General features: G+C 34.8%; 1 protein-coding gene across 1 annotated transcript in view; it reads right to left on the bottom strand.

Annotated features, from left to right (window-relative positions):
* Nucleotides 1-8,926: 8,926 nt before the first annotated feature.
* yl (Putative vitellogenin receptor yl) overlaps nt 8,927-21,068 on the bottom strand; it is an 86,557-nt gene continuing 74,415 nt past the window's right edge. The window contains exons 18-22 of the mRNA XM_074180587.1: nt 20,393-20,776; nt 20,177-20,325; nt 14,366-14,781; nt 11,911-12,092; nt 8,927-9,363 (exon numbers count right to left, since the gene is read on the bottom strand). Coding sequence (XP_074036688.1) covers nt 9,198-9,363; nt 11,911-12,092; nt 14,366-14,781; nt 20,177-20,325; nt 20,393-20,776 — 1,297 coding nt within the window. The 3' untranslated portion in view covers nt 8,927-9,197. The remainder of the gene's footprint in view (nt 9,364-11,910; nt 12,093-14,365; nt 14,782-20,176; nt 20,326-20,392; nt 20,777-21,068) is intronic.

Genomic DNA, 21,068 nt, shown 5'->3' with positions numbered 1-21,068 from the left:
TGCCTCTGTTATTAACTAAGTGGCATATGGGGAATTCATTTTTCCTTTCTGAAAACTATTTCTGTGTTCCTCCATGTATGTTTGAACGTTCTTTTAGTTTGACCTATATAAAACATCGGACATGACCGATGTTTCCGTGTGAGTCCTGATTGTTACTTCTTTCAAGATAGTACAGAGCACGATGGAACTTACATTTGGGTTATTTGATAAATAAATCGTACTGATCAAAAATTAAATGACGAACAAAATACTACTGATAATTTGTCATCTAACGTCTATGATGACCTATAAAGGGATGCAAAAATATGCAATGAAAAATTATACTGAATTTTGAATCTTCTCAAGTTTGTAAGCATCAAGTGATGTTGACTTTCAGAGACTGATTGCTTGCAATCACATCAACACAACTGAAAACTGAAAATATGTCATCACTTCATTTACATTTTACTTTCGCAAACAATGCCCAACACCTTTCAATCAATCATTATTTTCAAAGCTTTCAATATCATATTAATTTATTTTGCAGCCAGTCCCACTCCTCCCAGTTCATGCAAATCGACAGGAAAGTATCCATCCCAAAACTGTCATGAGTACTTTGAGTGTCTGAAAGTTATGTGGTGGTACAGACTCATGATTCTGAAATGCAAGAAAGGAGAAGGTTTCGACGCCACTTTATTGCAATGCATACCTGATGAGACTTGTGTGTGACGAATATGAACATTAAATAGTTTATTAATAAATGTTTTTCATATTACGATTTCCACATGACAGTTTTTTATATGGTAGTGTGAAGGGTTTCAAGTGTATATTGGGGTTAGCTGGTCAAAGAGCAAGTGGACGATGGATCTATCGGAAAGGTTGTTGAATTGGGGGGGGGAAGTTTTAAAATTGTATCTTCATCCACTTCATTCTTGCCGACGTTTGATTGAATTCTTCTTCAGAGCTCTGAGCTTTTGAGCGAAATGATACATATCCTCAAATGCGATTGTGTTAACACTAGAAGAGATGTAGATGGCTTTAATACTGCTTATTTCAATTTGATACGTAAAATACTCGAAAAATTTACACTTTTTTCATTCCTTTTTTTGCCATTGATCAAAAAACAGACACCACCTTATCAGAATCACAGAAAAATCCATTCGTGGGTTTCATGTCGTTTTGTGTTGGTGTTATCTCGAAAATTTGTTGTTGCAATGTTTTTTATTTTTATTTTTTATATACTCTCATGAAAAAACTACTTTTCGGTGAGTAATTTAATTAAGAACTCATTATTTCTTGTGAAATTGAAACGATAATAATCGTATAACTTTTGTGAAAGGTATATTAATGAAAATTCATTGTTACAGAGATCTGAAGAAGAATTTAAATAAATTCGAAACGTCGGCAAGAATGATTGTTTTTTTAAAAAAAATTGATCCTGTTACCCAACCAACCCCTTTTTCTTAAAATTATCTTTGACAAAAACTTGAGATATGCAACCGAAGCACTATACAAACAATCGAATATTCTGAATGCTAGACAACTTATTCTTAAATCTCTGCTACTTAAACAATACAAAGAAATACAACAATACAACAAGAAATAAAAACCGGTATATAACACCTCTTGTTGCAAAATCTATAGGACAAAAGTTGTTTGAGTTTCTGGAACCGACACTTTTATTTATTGATTTCTTTATTTGTAATACACTACTCTACAGGACATAGCCCAATTACTGAGCAGGAAATAACAAAGTATAATAAATACATCACAAACAAGTGACTGTAAAGTCTACAAACACTACAAACAATACAAACATGTGACTATAATGACTTCACATTTTATATTTATTATAGGTGACAAAACAATTATTTTAGGAAGTGGGTTTTTATATTTGACAATTTGCAACTGAATATATCTAAATTGTTTTTTTTATGTATAAGAACTTTTTTATCAATAAAACAACGATAAAAATAAAATAAAAACAACAATAAAAATTAATTGGCGCTCCGGGGCGACTTCATTGATTCCAGTGGCGCATTTGCTTTTTCAGCTGCAGGATGACCCGGAAAAACCTGCAGCACCACATCATCTGAAGATCTTGATCTAACAATGTCCTCTCTCTTATAAAACAAAATGTAGGGTATCTCCAGAGGCTCCAATAAATTCAATGCATCGCCAGAACACTTCGTGACACGACTATCGTCAAACTTAAACCAGTCCGTTTCGTCTTTGACCAAGGCGTAATAATGACCAAATTCAACGTCAGAACCACAGTGAACAATGACTGCATGAATATTATAATAGTGGTCTGCTAGGTTGAAACCTTCCAAACCTTCCAAAGAGTTTCTTGCTTCCGTTAGAGGTTGAGTCTTGTTTGAAAATCATTAGTATTATTATTAGATTGACTGGTGCCTCAGCTATACTTGTTTCCTTTATAACAAGCAGTCAGTTAGTTTGGCGCATGTTTGACAATACAGTCGATCATCACCTGTTAAAAATTCCATTTTCAGATGATTTAACAATAAGCTTCGCACGGACTGGTTATTAGTCATATTATTAATTATCTAAATTATCGCTAACAGAATTTATCACTTTACACATGGTATGGATCGGAGAATTCTCCAGAACATTTGTGCGAGATGTTTTTGTACAGAAAGTACTCGGGTGTCTGGAACAAACTCTAGGAATGCAAATATTAAACTTTTCCAGTAATGTTGGGCAGTCAACTATGCTTTTAATAATATCATAGGTTATTGCAACACTATAATATTTACGCATTTTTTCGAGACTGCAAAAGTTATGCTTTTGTAGCAATTCAGAGTGGGTTATTCCTATTGGAGGATAAATGTCATCGGTTTTTAGGGTTAGCAGTTTTAAAAATCGTCGTTGAATTGCTTCTATCCTATCAATGTGATATTGATAAAAGGAGCTCCACACAACTGACGCGTATTCTAACTTTGATCTTATGAAAGCATAGAATGAAGTTTTTAAGGTCGAAGTTTCTTTAAAATCACTACTGTTACGTGCAATTAATATGTACAAACAAAAGGAGGAGGTTACAACATTATCGATATGCCTATTAAATTATAGTGCAGTGTCAAATGTGACGACAAGATCAGTAAATGTTTTTGGTCTCACCAGGAAAACGTTTTCTATTGAATAATCAAAGATCAAGATATCCGTTTTCAAACTGTAGGACATAACCTTACATTTATCCGGGTTCAGTGACAAGTTATTTCGATAACACCATTCTACAACCCGTCCTACGTTTGCTGAGAGGTTCACACAATTATCTATGTTCTCAACGAGGCAGTATAGTTTTAGATCATCGGCATATAAAAGGAAATATACATCTATAACATCTGCAATATCATTATTGAATATATTGAAGAGCAATAGTCCCAGATTTAAACCTTGTAGAACACCGGAAGAAGCACTATATTCGGTAGATTTGAAACCATTGAGCTGAACATATTGTTTTCGATCCCGTAGATAGGACTGGAAGAGTGCGAAGGATGGAGATAATCCAAAGGTTACTAGTTTGTTCAGTAGAATGCCATGGTCAAGCCTGTCGAAGGCCTTAGAAAAGTATGTGTAAATAACATCAGTTTGGGCCTTATTGCCAATAGATTCAGCAATATGTTGGGTTACAGTCAGAAGATTGGTGACTGTTGAACGATTTTTCATAAAACCGTGTTGGTTTATACTTATATTGCAACTAAATAATAGAGATAGGCCGATAATTTGAAATATCTCCTTTCTTGAAAATAGGACAGACTTTTCATGATTTCCGGATCCTTGGTATTGTAGCCGATCTTGAGCAGATATTAATTAGGATAGATAGAGGACGAGCAAGCACAAGTGCACAATCTTTTAGGATGAAAGCTGGAATGTCATCTGGACCAGTGGTCTTTTTACGCTTGAGCGACCTTAGTGCCTCGTATACTTAGTTTTCACTGAAGCTTGATATATCAAGAAAGTGATTATTATCAATATCAGAGTTTGGTTAAAAAGGGGAAGAAGCAGTATACGATTGTTTGAATAGATTGGCAAAACCGTTTACGATATTAGAGGGACCCTCCAGCAATTGACCTTCAAAATTCAGTACTTGTGATATTTTGGAGCTACCTTGTTTATTATTTATAAATGATCAAAATCTGTTGGGATTGATATGTATTTCTTCCTCAGTTTCACCTAAGAATTTTTTATATGCCACATAAACATCATGCTTTATTTTTCTCCAAAATGTTTGAAATCTTCAAGAGCCTGCAGATTACACTCACGCTTGTATTTGCGCCAGATTCTGCTTTTAGCCTGTATTCAATAGTTTACCACTTTATATTCAAAGATCCAACTCGTTTGTCCATTCACACACTTTTTGAAAATAATTTCAATTGATGATATGATTGTTTGAAGGTGATTGACAATGTTTTATGATGAATTCAATTAATCAGGACTTCCATTGTCTAATAATATATAAAATTATTTGAAATCCCCGAAAGTAACAATACGAATGAAAAATCAAAAAGGACCTTGAAATAAAATTAGAGTGAAATAAAATACAAGTAAAAAATTAAACAATTAGACAAAAAATAAAAAATTAAGAATTTCCAAACCAAGTTACTTCACGACGTTTCCATTGTTAGTATCCACAATCGTCTTCGGGTGATGACAGGACTAATTCCTCCGAAAGATGACTATTAATGGGTCATTTGAGTACTTTCACTTATCTCCTCTTTCCGCTTCACCGGTTTAGCGGGGGATGACACTTTGGCGACAGTTGGCTATTTTTCGCTTGATTATGGGTTTCTATATGTTGCGTATCTCTACGCTAGCTTGGCTAAATACATTGTTGGATAACATATATGCGGCTTCTTTGAATTTCATCCTAAACCAGTGTTCTTTCCTGTGTATGATCACAACTTGGATGTTATATTGATGAGTCCAAACATGCTCTGCTATTCCTGATATGCTGCTTTCCCCCCGCTGTGTATTTTTCTTGTGCACGGCAATGCGAACGTTCAATAGCCTCTCAGTTTCACCGATATAGGATTTTCCGCACTCACAGGGTATCCGGTAAATGCAATTCTTGGATTCGCAGTGCGCGTTAGGTGACTTGGTTTTCGTGAGGTTGCCGGATAGTGTTTTCAAATCTGATGTTGTACTTGGACCCAATTCATCTTATCTTTTCCGATAATCCTCTGATGTAGGGAAGTGCAAGCACTGTTTGTGATGACTTCTCTTCATTGCGAGGCTCTTGCTGTCTTTTATCCAAAACCTGTTCCACCATCGCTTTGGAGTAGCTATTTCGTTGAAGATCATTTTTGATGATGCCTAGTTCCTTCTCGAGACCTTCCTCCGTATTACAGAGCCCGAAAGCACGGTCTAAAGAGTCTTGATGATTCCTCTTTTAGTCGATTGATGGTGATTGGATTTGTGGTATCGAGTGAGTGAGTTTTCGGTATACAGATGTTTTCCACCTAGTGTCGGCCCTCTTCACCCGTACGTCTAAGAATGGCAATTCGTTGTAGATTTCCTTCTCTATTGTGGAAGTGATGGAAGGTCTTACGCTCTTGATGTGTTTTAGGAAGGCGTCTAGTTCAGTATTCCCATGGTTCCATATTACGAAGGTGTGGTCAACGTATCTCAACCAGACTCGGGGTTTCTTGTGGGCTTCTTCAATGGCCAGAGTTTCAAACCACTGCATATATATGTTGGCTTCAACTGGTGAAAGTGGAGATTCCATTGGCAGTACCTCATCTTGTGTGAAGAATTCATCCTTCAGTTGGAAATAACAGTTTCGTACGCAGCATCCTAGTAATTCCATAAATACTTCCAATGGTAAATTCGTTGTACTTTCAGGTCCCTGTCGAAAAATGGATAGCTTCGGAGGCCACACATTATGTCTTTGGGAAAAGTGAGTATGAGTTTCGCGAAAAACTTGAGGATTTTCATCGGACCAATACCTCACATGTTGTCTATGCACGTGACCGTTTTAAAAAAAGTAGCCTCATCACTGAAACAAAAGTGTTTCAAATAGCTGGTATTTTGCAAAATATTGTTAGAGACAAATTCACAATATTCTAGACGGCGGTCTGGACCATCGTCCGTCAGTTCATGCACAATTTTTTTCAGAACTCACAATACCGTCATCTGCGAAACTTCACACAATTCAAGACATCAGTTCTACTCGATGAGGACGGATTATTTACAAACTTGCTCATAATTTCTACTTGTTTATCTTCCCCTGTAGTTGATCGCCCAGAACGTGTTTTATTTTGCACACTGCCGTTCTCATAAAAGTATTCAACTGTTTGAAATAATGTCTATCATTTCATTTAACGCACGTGGTGCAACTATTGTTTGTACATGAATAGCAAGCACAACTAACAGCGAGAATACACTGATATCAGTGTATTCAAGCTGTATTCTATAGGTACACTGATATCAGTGTACCAGTATAGTGATATCAGTTTCTTATATTGTTCATTCATCCTCCTACATCCAAAAACACCTACAAAAACGTGCAGTTAATATCTACGCAAATGACAAATACGTCTCACTTGACGTCTGACGTCTTTCAATTTATTAGCACGGTTGCGAATAATAAGAATAAAACCCCCTTTCAAATGAACTATCACTCACCACCCCATTCTATTTGAATTTTTCGACAGGGTTGCTCTCCTGCATTAAGAATGAAATTAGGCGATTTTCCTTAAAGAAGTTAGATAGAGGATGTAGTACTTATGATACGCACTGTATATGATCAATGTTGAATTAATTGGTCATGTGATAACTTACACATTACTGGTATCCGGTCTGAGAATGAAGACTACTACTCAATCATACTACAATTATATGCATTATTTCTCAACCTATTGTAGTTAGTAAATAGGTACTACTCATTGTTAATACAGTGAATTTCTTTAATTTCCCCGCCCCCTTTTATTATTTGAACCACTCAACTCAAAAACTTAATTTGGGATAAGGAAATTAATATATGAATACTTTATTTTGAAATGAAATTGACAGATGAAACTTTCAAGATGGCGACTGGGCCCCATCTAGGAGAAAAATTAAATAGAAAGGGGAGTCTTGTGACACATCATTTTGGAGCTCATGACTAATACTTCACAACCTCAGAACATGAAGTCAATATCTTCACCTACTACAAAATGGCGGAACATTTAATAATTTCCTGAAGACAAACACATTAGTATCGATATTTCTAGAAATATTCCTTTTTATCTGCCATATGGCAATTCCAACAACCCGATAAGGTTTATTAAGTTATTTTTCGTTTATAATAACGACAAAAAATGTCAGTACGACAATGAGCATCATTGTTCAGTTAGAATATTCTCATTTAGTTTTCGATTTCACTAGTAGAAAGGTACCACGTCAACAATCTCTGAAATGGTCAATTCTCGTCCATGGGAAGAAAAAATTGAAGCGATTTTTATTTATAGTGCGACGCGTAACTTTCACGACACCGAAAAGATTTTCAGTGAACGTTTTCCGAATCCCCCTATCTGTAGAAAATATTCGAGGTAACTTGTATTCAAATTCACAACTACTGGTAGTGAACATAATAAAAAGCCCCCAGGTCATCCGTCCATTCCGGAAAAACAGCAAGTGCAAATAATTTGTGAGATGGTAGTAAATCCTGACTAGACTATACTTATTCCGTCGCGAATGTTTGTGAGGTGTCTCTTTCTACTGTGTGGAGACTTTTGAAGAGAAATAGGTATCATCCATACAAAATTAAAATGGTACACCAATTAACTGAAGATGACCCTGATTGGAAAACAGAATTCTGCGAAATCATGACGGAAACCATTGAAAGGCATCCTATGTTTCACTACAATATTTGTTTTAGTGACTAATATACATTTTTTTAAACGGCAATGTTCACAGACAAAGTTACCGTTAGTGGAGTGACACCAACCCTCACGTTTTCCGGGAAACACATACCCAATATCCAGAAAAAATTAAAATTAACGTTTGGGCAGGAATATTGAGAAACCGTATTGTAGGACCTCTATATATGGATCGAAATTCAACAGGGGAACTGTATTCGAATATGCTAGAAACTACTGTTGAGTCTCTCATAACTGAAATCGTCGACGCTATTACACGAATCCTAATGAATTCGATATGGATATTGTATTCCAATAAGATGGAGCACCACCATATTACTTCAGACAAGTAAGAAACTATTTGGATACTACTTTTCCCGGTCGTTGGATTGGCCGTCGAGGTCCTACAGAATGGCCAGCCCGCTCGCCATATTTGACACCTTTGGACTTTTTTATGGGGCTATTTGAAGCAAAAGGTGTACGAAACTGAACCTGCTTCAATATTGGATATACGGCAGAGAATAATAAATATTTGTAGAGATATTGACGTTATTGTGTTCGAATATGTTCGGCGTGAAATATTGGATAGGCTGTTCATATATCAAGAAGTTCAAGGAAACCATTTCGAGCATCTTCTGAACTGACCTCAAGCTTATTACCTCATATGTAGTTAAATATCAACGTGTTTAGGCAATTATTAAAATTTCCGCCATTTTGTAGTAGTTGAAGATATTGACATTATATTCTAGGATTGTGAAGCATTTGTCAAGAGCTTCAAAAAGATGTGTCATAAGACTCCCCGTCCAGTCGCTATCTTGAAAGTTTCATCTCTCAATTTCACTTCAAAATAAAGTATTCATGTAGTAATTTCATCATCCCAAATTTCAATTTTTTTGATTGATCCGTTCAAAAAATAAAAGGAGGGGACATTAAAGAAAAGCACTGTATATCCAGCTTTTCCCCCAAAATATGGTGCATTATCAATATTTTGAAAATACTGCTGAAATTGAAGTTTTAATGAGTTACAAGTGGAAAAAATCCCATAAAATGTGCGGAATTCCATTTTCTGTTATAGTAAAACACAATTTCAGTATGTACTATTAAAATGATTTATTCATTTTTCAATGATAATAAATATATGGAGGATGTGTACATTGTTCATCCTGTGTAATAGCTAAATGTATAACAATGCTATCAATATCACACTTCAAATTCAATATTCACTCTGAAGCATTCCTCTTCATTTATGAACTATAACGGTAAAAATATAACATTTCAATATTTAACATCGATAAAATTTATACAAACGATAAAACAACAATATAAAAAGTAAAACTCAAAGAAACTTATTAAATATCACACATTCGAGGCATCATTCAGTTTGATAGGTGCTGTTTCTAGAGTTAATTCATTATCTTCTTTATTAAAATGAACGGGGTTTGTGTATTCATGTTGACCAGGCTTTAGAATAGGATTTTCATCTTGAACGGTCCTTCCGAAATGAGGAGTATAAAATCTCATCCTGAAAAAAAAAAACAATGAAATCATTCATATGAACAAATGAACCCAAACTAAAGGTAACTATTCCATAATTCTTGAAGATGTTCGCAACTACCTAAACTGGTTTTTGGGAGGAAGTAGGTATTATTGTAAGCAGTTGTGCTAGTTGTTGGAACATGCTTAAGCGTATTGTTTACCTCAACACCGTTTATCTGGAGCAGTTTCGACTCCTGTGCCGATGTTTTCCAATTCATATGCAATCCCACTGAAACTGGGATATTTTCAATAATTTATTAGGATTTCTAAACGAATATATTTTATAGGAAAATATATGTATGCTGGCACTCTTATACATGTAAGTTTGTCCACGAATTTCTTTGAAAATATTAGTCGCGTTTGGAAACTGCGGGTTTTAACGAATTTGATTCAACTGTTTTCAAGAAATTAACTGATGAATGTGTGATGGCTTGGCTTCGTGATAGGCACTGCGGGTATAAATTAGTGTCAGACGTGAAACATCTCATAACCTCAGTCAAATTCTAGAATCATCAAAATGACCGAAGCCAAACTGCCCTTATGACAAATTTCCGGCGATGACTGAAAATTAAATAATACTAGGTTGTTTCAATAGTTTTGTCTGATTCAATGCCATGCATTTTTGTAGCTCCATATCTACTGCGAAATTTCATTTCGGATATAAGCCCTAAAGTGGTCGACCTTCAGTAATCCAGGACGAGTATTTGAGGACCCATCACAAACGGTTCGTGGGATGATGAAAGAACTGGGCGTGACCTTTCATTAAACGTATTGGAATGATCAAAGAGTCTGAAAAGTGGGTGCCCCACGATTTGAAAGATCAACGGAAATGGGCACGATTAGAGGTCTGTTCTTCTTTGATTTTGAGCAACCAATATGACCTTTTTTTGGATCATCGTGTGATAAAAAGTGGATCCTCTACGACAATAGGAGATCAGGACAATTATTGGACACCGATGAGCCATCAAGACACTTCCCGAAGGCAAAAACCCACTAACAAAAAACTTTGGTTATTGTATGGTGATTAGTCTGAAATGACCCTCCCAGTACTGACGAGGAGCTAGTACTCCAAAACTGGTCGTCCCGACCAAATGGAATTAATTTCAGCTTTTCGTAAATACGAAGTTACTTGCTACGAATTTTTCAATTGGAAGACATTGCACAGGTGCCTGATGGTTTCACTTAAGCTTTCGGCGCGACATTAGCTGCGTTAGTTGTTGATTTTACCATCTGGTATCTGCCACACGTACCTACAAAGTCTTAGGTTCACATGAGAGGCAAGTGTGAGGTGTTTTCACCTAAATTTGAGCATATAATTTGCACCTCTTCGGAATATATTCATCATTCTGACTCCCAGCCAGGAGTATGTGTTTGTGAGCTACCGGACTTGTCTGCAGGTGGTGCAGTGGTACTTTCTACTGAATCAACTGCAGATAGAGCTTATGACTAGTTAGAAATATTTTATTGTTTGGAAGTTTCAGACGGTTCACTCCGTCTCGGTTAAAGCTAAGCATTGAGTTGGTGTTAAATTCATCATTAACTTACATTTAGTGTTTATGCCATTTATTCTTTAGGGATAACTTATTCGGTTATGTTTGTCTTTAATGGAACTCGATTGTGATATTGTTGCTCCTGAAGGAATTGGTAAAATGAATAGGCCTACAAATAAATTCTATCTTATATAATCTAAATATGTATTGCCTCTCAGTTTTAGAAAGCGTCTTAAGGTGCTAAATTTGTTTGAGTGTGTGGTTGCAAGGCAGCAGAATACGGTCAACGGTCACAGAATGTACTGTGAACGATAACATTTTGGAAACAGACGTGGTGCAGATGGTACAAAGTCATGGAACATCAAACACGCATTGAAATATTACAACCTTTATATCAGTTTTGAAATAATATGATGATTCAATGTTGCCAACTGGTGCAAAAAATGGTAACACGTATTGATATGAACTACTTTAATAAAGAATATTACTGGAGTTGAGTCCCAATACCAAACCGTTATTTTTAACACCAAGTGACTAATCTTCCTGTTGAAGATGATAACTTGGTGATTAAAACTAGTGGTTTGGTGTTGGGACTAAACTCCAGTAATATTCATTACTACAACAAAGGTCCCAGACAGTGCATCACAAGTACTTTAGGAAACTAATGAAAAATACCCTAGATCGAGTGTTTTCGTCAAAATACTTCACATAGGGAGTGTTCACACCATGTTATTTCAATAGATCTTGTTTACGATACTCTTCTTTCCAAGACTCATTTTCAGTTACCTCTGGAAGTTCTTTCCATGGTAACAAAGTATAGCCAAAAAAAAACCTTTCTGATGATTCTACTGAAAACAGAATCCACCAAAATTTATATGTAAAAGGATGCAGTGTTTCTATATTCTTGGTGACCTACTCGTACTTCTAATAATTCATAGAACTTCCTATTTTATATTAGTACTTAGAAGATACGCCCCAGAAATTTTGTACTACCTACCGTACTACGGAACCAAATACAACATATGAGAAAAACAAGGACTCACCTGACATTCAAAGCTCCTGCATGCTTTTTCTTGATGAAGTAAATGGCTCCCAAAGCAAATAATATCACCAGAAGAGGTATCGTGATGGCAACAGCTACAGTACCCGAACTTCCCTCCTCAGGACCGGCCTGTGTCATCGCCACCGAGTGAACAGTATATTTTTTGTCGGACTCTGGGGTATTCTGAAATCATTGAAAGTCAACTGGATTAATCTTACTCGTAATTTTGTGGACTGGGTCGTCAATTTATTTGAAAAGAAATGAAGAAAATGGGGGATTTTGTAACAAGTTTTAAATTTGATTATGCTCAGCAGAGCAGTCTCGTACTGTAGTCGCTATAAAATGATCAAGGGACCGTGTCAAAATCTATAGGAATTAACCCACATAAAAATTTAAAGAACTCCACAATGACGTCGTTATCCAACTGGAGAATATTCCGAAAAGTATAGTTCGAAGTATGTTCAATCGAACCTCGTACTTCCGAGATATATCTCTACGGGTAGAATCTAGCAGGCTGGATAGAATCTTCCCGTTTCAGGATATGGGGCACAATATTCCAAAGAAGGTATACTTTTACGAGCTATACAAATAATTAAAAGTTGTCGAGGTGCGACCAACTTCTCAGTTTTCAATAGAGTTCGAAGTTTCTGGGGAAGTTGCCTTTGACAACAAAGTAATTATAACTTTGACACCCCAAAAATTAATCTACTCAGTTACTGGAACTGTGTGCAATGATATTACGATGCCCTTTTCCACTACATCAACCTTCTAGAAACTGAGCTCACAATACGATTGACTTTTCTAATATCAGGCCTTGAGAATTTGGGTCATAGTACCTACATTTTCAACTTTGATATAGGTCACTGATAATATTTTTTTTAAAATACATAGCAAATGTATAGCAGCTTCAATGGCTATAGATTACTCCAAAGCTTTCGACAGTGAAGTAGAAAATCAAGTGACACTCTATATATTGTGATCAGTTTAAAAAACCACAACTGATGTTTAACTATAAACTTGTTTTTCAGACATGTTCATTATAGTATGAACATTCCTGAAGAAGCTATTGAGTAGAGAGACACGTAATGAAGTGTTACTCTAAAACACGAAATACAAAACCGGTTTTGTAAACTGTGAAATGGAAATCTCACATCAAAGTATTTTTTGATTATGAAATAACCTAAAAATTATTCATGAGGTACTTCAATAATAGAATACCACAAGTTCAAACTGAAGACTTTTCCAATTATTCATCATAAACTAAAGGAAACATCAATACGTTTGCTTTTTTATCTGTCTGAAAGTTGGACTGAATTAAAAACCATCAGTTCAGATGATTTCGAAAAATTACACAATGGTTCAACACATCTTTTCGGAATTCAAAAATGAGGAAGACATCATTCTACCAAGGACTCCAACAATTAGAGCAACCATTCTAACGGAGTGATCTGAATAGAGTCTGCAGATTACTACGAGGAAATATCGATATTTCACCTGTTTTTTCTCTTCATTTCGGATGATATTCGCCTCACCTGGAACTGATAACTCCACGACGAATATCCTCTTACTTTGTTGGTCGAAGAGGACTACATCATGTTTATGAGTTTGTATCACCTTGAAGGTGGGAAATGAGATGTTCTAATATATACGGCACCTTCGAAATCGTAGGAGTGCCGAAGATGTTAATGAAGCACTTGGAGGGCCACTATGTCCGTGGATATAGGCTGATTCTATATATGCCGGACATACGGAAACCAACAGGACATAAGGGTCTCAAGGCATCTTTGTCAGATGAAACTTTCAAACATTTGACGAATAAGAACTGATTTCCAACAGGATATTACTCCGCTCGTATTGGATGTATCCTGTAGACCCATTATTATTTTTTATGAGCTATATTTATACAAGGAATTTTTTTTTGATAAAATAGTAACTTTTGAATTATCCACAAATTTGTCTGAAAACTTGGATTTTATGGATTTGTGGACTTAATTTCAATGAAACATTTCTCACCCCCACCCCACCGAAAAGGGGTGGCATCCACCCCAGGGTGCAAGCAACTTCCGTTATGGGTCAACTTTGAAGTAGAGGTTAAGTAGAACCTAAATCCAATTCCAAATCCGTGCTATTTATTTATCAGCAAGTTGAGCAATTTCTGCGTTGACTTAGCATGTGCAGATGTTGAATTCTGCTTTTTTTGTACTGAGTAACCTTTCAATAAAAGCATTTATTATCATTATTAGATATTTCGGTAATTATTTACATAAGACTCGTGAAAAATATGTGATATGTATGAATACAGATTAATATTCTACATAAAATTCTAGAGATGAATCTTTATATGGAATGTAGGATGATCAAACAAAGTTTCGGGTATAATCACAGTTGCCGGAGAGCCACCCTACATATTTCCCGTTTCACCCAATATATCATCACAATGGAGTGGCTGAGCATACCTCATTAATTGGACAACTTCCTGGTCCAGATATAAGCGTTCCATCCTGGCAGAGACATTTATATCCAAACTGAGCTGGAACGCATAAGTTGGAGCAATTGTGGTTCTTGCAAGGATTACCCACACTCGGCTGAAGCGTCTCTTGTAGAATAGTGAAGAAATCTATTGCATCATTGTGAAGCCTGAAACTATCACATCTCAGAAATCCGTATAACCTGCAAACTGAAACAAATCCCCCATTCGTAGAATAGTATAATCGGTTCTCGAAGAACTTAAGCCCTGAGGATCGGGTGATATTGGAATAAATTGGAGTTTTGAAACTACCATCATAGGTTATCTTATTTATTTGACCCAAGTACATATCCATGTAGTACAATATCCTACTGTTGTGGTCAAAAGTGATGTCGGATACAAACCCTGAAAAAAATGATAATAATGTTAATGTGTAATAATACCAGTGACGCATCAATAAAACATCAGGAAAATTGGCTAGCAGTTACTGAATATTTGAAAAAATTATAGGTAATCATCAGTGTGTATGCGGTAAGAAAATAACGGGTCTGATTTTCTGTGAGACAAACTGTGCAAGCCTCAAGGTCAAAAGGCCGAGTCGCCTAACAAACTCTCTATATATTTCAGCCTGTTGAACAACGCTAGCTTGATCGGTTGGGCCACAGCCTTTGTTCGTGTGTCAACATGAGATTTCTAGTGGAGGTCGAGAAGATATCGAAGATGATCCACGCTCAGGATGTCTTTCAACTCCAAAAATTTACAAAAACATCGAGACAATAGGTAATCTCACCCGCAAAGATTGCTGTAGAATATTATCTTGAGGTTCTAGCCATTCCTTATAAGCAAGTAAGAAGAAAGAGACCAGAATTATGGGAGTATAAATCGTGAAAGCTTCATTAGGACAATGCCACAGCTACTAATGTTAGGTCGCTTTTGACCAAGCATGGAACATCTACCTCACTCACCAGATCTAGCAACGAGTGACTTTCATATGTTACCAAAAGTGAAGAAAACATTGAAAAGAACCAGGTGTGATATAGTGAAAGATATGAAGGAAAAAGCGAATATGACGTAAATCTGATTGCGTTACACCCAGCGATTAATTATCCGATTTCCCAAATCTTACACATCTTCCACTGGAGTAGTATAAAGTAATGGCTTCAGGTGGCCCCATAGGAAATAATCCAGGGGGTTTGAGTCGGTGATCGAACAGACCATAGGTGAATTCCACCTCGACCAATCCAGCGATCTCTGTATGTCATTGTTGAAAACTCTCGAGCCAATATTCTAAAAGGCTCTGGTGCACCATCGCGAATAAACCACATTGCATTTCTTGTAACCAATGGGACATCCTACAGAAACTGAGGAAGCGTTTGTTCCAAAAAGTTACGGTACACCTCGCCGGTAAGTCTTCCTGGCAGAAATACCAGTCCAATTAGAAAGTCACCTACAATTCCCACCCAAACGTTTAACGAGAACTGATGCTCAAACATGGTTATTGTGAAAATTCCTTATGGCATTTCTTGAGAAACTGAATTCATCGGTGAAAAGAATGGGCGTCAGTATTTGAGGGATTTGAGTCAATGTGCGCAAAATCCATTGACATAATGCAATACGTGGAAGAAAATCATCAGGAAGAAGTGCCTGAACTCGTTGTATGTGGTATGGGTACAAAAAGTAGTAGCTACGAATGTTAGATTTTTTATTACTTGGTAGGTCCAGATAGTTTTTTACTGAACTATGAAATAGCCTTTGTGGACATTTATGGATCAAATTCAAGTACATCACTAGTTATTGGCGACAAAATAAACAGAAGTGAAATGTATCACATTAATGGACGATACAGGGTGTCAATTTCAAAAGTAAGTACATTTTTTGTGTAGGATTCAATGCTTTTTAATGATTTTTAGGCAATGAACCTTCTACAATCTGAATAATAAATATCGCTGAATAAATATATATTCTGCTGAAGTGTAAAATGGCAAATTAAAATGTTCACTCTTATTGCGTAATATAAACCACTGAAGAGACTGTAACTTGTCAAATTCAAAAATTTTCAAAGTGAAGTGCTAAGAATAGGTATTGGAAAATTTGATATCTTACAATTGCATTGGGGCATTTTTTATTTTTCTGATTTTAAATTGATAATATCATATTATCTTGTTCTCGAGTTCATTTTATGTTAGTGTCAACAGTGATATGAATGAATATAACGATTCAAATGTGTGCCCAATTTCACCTAATTCGCTTGTGAGTGAGGAGGCATATGTCCACTTTTATGAACAGGAGAGAACGAAGCAGTACTTTTGAAGTGGTTTTTTTGTGTCTCTTGTCTCTTAAATTCTGTTAATTGCTCTGTATTATCTATAATACTAACTTACGTCACACAAAGAACATGATCTCCGAAAAAAAAATTCTTTCGTATATATATATATATATATATATATATATATATATATATATATATATATATATATTTCAATATTAAATTCTACAAAAAGGATTTGAAGCTTTATATCTTTTATTAATTATCTGCGAGCGCTTTCGACAGTTGGTAGTACTGTCATCTTCTAGGCACCCTCTAGGCACCCTGTTGTCTGCCAGACAACAGGATGACCAGTTCAGTTTGAGGGTGCCTAGAAGATGACAGTACTACCAACTGTCGAAAGCGCTCGCAGATAATTAATAGAAGATATAAAGCTTCAAATCCTTTTTGTAGAATTTAATATTGAAATACTCAAAATAAAGAAAAATCAGTTGCATCAATCAAAATATATATATATATATATATATATATATATATATATATATATATATATATATATATATATATATATATATATATATATATATAGAAGATATATAGAAGATATAAAGCTTCAAATCCTTTTTGTAGAATTTAATATTGAAATACTCAAAATAAAGAAAAATTAGTTGCATCAATCTATATATATATATATATATATATATATATATATATATATATATATATATATATATATATATATATATATATATTATGTGTCACACATAAAGTCCGCATCAAATGGGATTTTTTTTTGTTCATCTCTTCAAGCAACTTTTGATATCTCCATTAGGTTGTGCTTTAAAAATGATGCCAAATGACATGCGTATGACCGATCAAGTGATTTTTTTTCCCTGTCAAATTTGACATTTTTTCCAAAAAATGTTCAGAAAAGCAGTTATTGCTCGAAATTGTTTTTTCATTTTATACCAATTTTTAGCTCTCTAGTACAAATTTATTTTTTTACAGTTTTTCGAAAATTTGACATTTGCCGATTTCTCAAATTTAGCGAAACCTCAACAAAGTTAGTGCTTTCTGCCTAACTTATCTTTAAAACGCATTTTTATTACCAATTGCAATTCTAAATACAACTTATTTCGCAAAAATTTAAAACACCAGAAAAAATTATGCCAAAAATGATGCAAAGTTGATACAGTTTTTAAAAACAGATAAATATTTCACTTTATTTCTACTTTTTGCGAAATAGCTTGATACATAAGCATAATTAAAAAACAATATCAATGAAAAGTCAATAATTTATTCTTTACTGCACTTTTCAAACAGTTAAACTTTGATTTACTAATTACGAAAAATTACAACGCAATTAAACTAAGGGAAAGAATTATACGAAAGTAATTTCACATTTACTAAATATCTTTTATGAGGTATGAATGAACAAAATTACTTCAGAAATCAATTTAGATTTTGTTGCTTAGAAAATTAAACCATAAAATATTCTAACAAACATTTGTTAAAATAAAGTTTTAATTTAAAATAAGAACACTAAATCAAATCGAAACATATGCCTAAACCATGTAAATACCAATAGAAATACAAAATAAAAAGTCGCATTTCGGTGTGCCTTCCACCACGTTCAATGCAATCAATTGTCCTTTTTAGAAAATCTTTAACTGCATTCTTTATACTACGGGGTTTCGTGCTTACAACACATTCTCGAATAACTGCCTCTAAATGGTTTATATCTCGAAAAGGTCTTTGCTTATACACCTTTTGTTTTAAGTAACCCCACAAGAAGAAATCTAGTGGGGTTATATCAGGAGATCTAGGCGGCCAAAAGTGTTCCATATTGCGACTGATTACTTTGCCCCTAAATATTTCCAAAAGACGCTCTTTAACCACCCTTGTAGTATGAATAGGTGCACCATCACACTGATACCACACAACATTTCTTACTTGAAGGGGCATATTATCAAAAACTTCAGATAGTTCGGTATTCACAAAGTGTAGGTAGTCCGCAGAATTTAAATTATGTCTAAAAAAGTATGGTCCTATAATTTGATCGTTTAATATGCCACACCATACATTCGTCTTAAACGAATATTGATCTCGACATTCGATTACGAAATGTGGGTTTTCTTTTGCCCACCACCTGCAGTTTTGCGAGCTCACAACGCGATTTGAAGAGAAGGTCGCTTCATCTGTCCATAAAATTTGATAAGGAAAATGATAATTTGCTTCTTTTTCCCCTTGAAACCAAAAAGAAAAATACAAGCGCATATCGAAGTCCCTTTCTTTTAATGTATTGATAAATTTCGGTTTATAAGGCGTAAATTTATTTCTGTGTAAAATACGTCGTACACTCTCTCGGTTAACATCTGTTCTATCTGCAATATCTTGAATACTTGTTTTTTTATGTTCTACGACATCCAAACATATTTCAAATTCCACTTCTTCAGTATGTCTAGAAGGCTGATGTGCTTTTCTAAAATTACTCTCAACCGAGCCAGTAGATTTAAACTTAGCTATTATCCTACTAACTGTTGACTGATGAATATTTCTTGCAGGATGTCTGGCATTGAAAATATCAGCTACTTGTCGGTGACCGGTATTGTCGCCGCATATTAAAACGATTTCAATTTTCTCTTGAAGATTCAGCATTTTCAACAACACACTAGACAACGAATAAACTATTTTAAATCAAAAACTGATAAACACAATTTTGAGTTATTCAACAAATGTCATATGACAATTAAATATTTTGCTTTTTCAGTTCAGTTCAATTGTTTCCACAGTACCCATAGTTTTATTTCGTTGTAATTTTTCGTAATTAGTAAATCAAAGTTTAACTGTTTGAAAAGTGCTGTAAAGAATAAATTATTGACTTTTCATTGATATTGTTTTTCAATTATGCTTATGTATCAAGCTATTTCGCAAAAAGTAGAAATAAAGTGAAATATTTATCTGTTTTTAAAAACTGTGTCAACTTTGCATTATTTTTGGCATAAATTTTTCTGGTGTTTTAAATTTTTGCGAAATAAATTGTATTTAGAATTGCAATTGGTAATAAAACTGCGTTGGAAAGATAAGTTAGGCATAAAGCACTAACTTTGTTGAGGTTTGGCTAAATTTGAGAAATCGGCAAATGTCAAATTTTCGAAAAACTGTAAAAAAACTAAATTTGTACTAGAGAGCTAAAAATTGGTATATGGGTAAAAAATGAAAAAAAAAATCATCTGTTTTCTTTACCGATTTTCGAGCAATAACTGCTTTTCTGAACATTTTTTGGAAAAAATGTCAAATTGGACAGGGAAGAAAAATCACTTGATCGGTCATATGCATGTCATTTGGCATCATTTTTGAAGCACAACCTAATGGAGATATCAAAAGTTGCTTGAAGAGATGAACAAAAAAAAAACCCATTTGATGCGGACTTTATGTGTGACACTGTATATCGTTTTCGTTCATGAGACAATTTCAGGAGCTAAATATTTGTACATGCATTTTAACGAGATGAATATAAACCTGAAAACTCACCATCTGTAGTTTTCATTATTTCCGTCTTCTCAGTTCCATCCAAGTTGCACCTGTAGATAACGTAACTGGGGGAATTGAACACGTACCAACTGTTCAAAGCATAAAATAAAAATTTGTTGACAGAGTCGACAACCAATCCTGCCACTTGTCTGCAACAAAAATTTTGTTAGAATAAATAATCACCGAATCTCAAATGGAGCGTTTATAGGATTTTACCTGTGCATGTCAACATCAATCAACTTCGCGCACTTTTCTTCAAAACTACAAATACTGATAGATTTCGAGTTGGTGTCCGTGTTATAGTAATAGATGTTGTGAGTAGACCAATCAACAGCAATGTCCTGAGGTTGTCCGATATTCCTTATGAAATGTCTCGTTTTTGATGTCATATCGATTTTGTGAATCGTGGAAGTTTCCTCCATGCTGAAATAGATGGTTCTTGGATTGACAAGTACGTCTAGGCCAGTTATTTTTGGTGCAGGAGTGGCAAATACAACAGACAAGATATTAGTCAATTGCGAGAGTTCCCTTATTTGCCCATATTCACTGAAAATGAGCGACATCGGATTTCCTTCTGCTTTGCAAGATTTCTTGTCGGATCTGAAACCAAAAAAATCAACATTCGTTATGAATTATTTACATTCACAATATGTCTCTCTTTATTTTTTCACTTGGTTACATTAATTAATAAAATAACTAGCCAAAAAATATTTTCCTCTTTGGTACACATCAAATTATTAGTATTTAGACAATATATTGATGCACATATTTTTGAATCATGTTGAAGTCATGGTCATAGTAAGTTCAAGTACTTTTTTAACCAACAATAGTATTCGTTACCGACTTCGCCATCTACGCCAACTGATCTAAAATAGTTGTTTGTAGTTTTCCT

Source organism: Leptinotarsa decemlineata, unplaced genomic scaffold, assembly GCF_025532065.1.
Source record: "Leptinotarsa decemlineata unplaced genomic scaffold, Ldec_3_MD MMD2_tig00026299_RagTag_RagTag, whole genome shotgun sequence".
NCBI classification, from domain to species: Eukaryota; Metazoa; Arthropoda; class Insecta; order Coleoptera; family Chrysomelidae; genus Leptinotarsa; species Leptinotarsa decemlineata.
The sequence above is the reverse complement of the archived record's forward strand: the minus strand, read 5'-3'. Positions and strand labels throughout refer to the sequence as shown.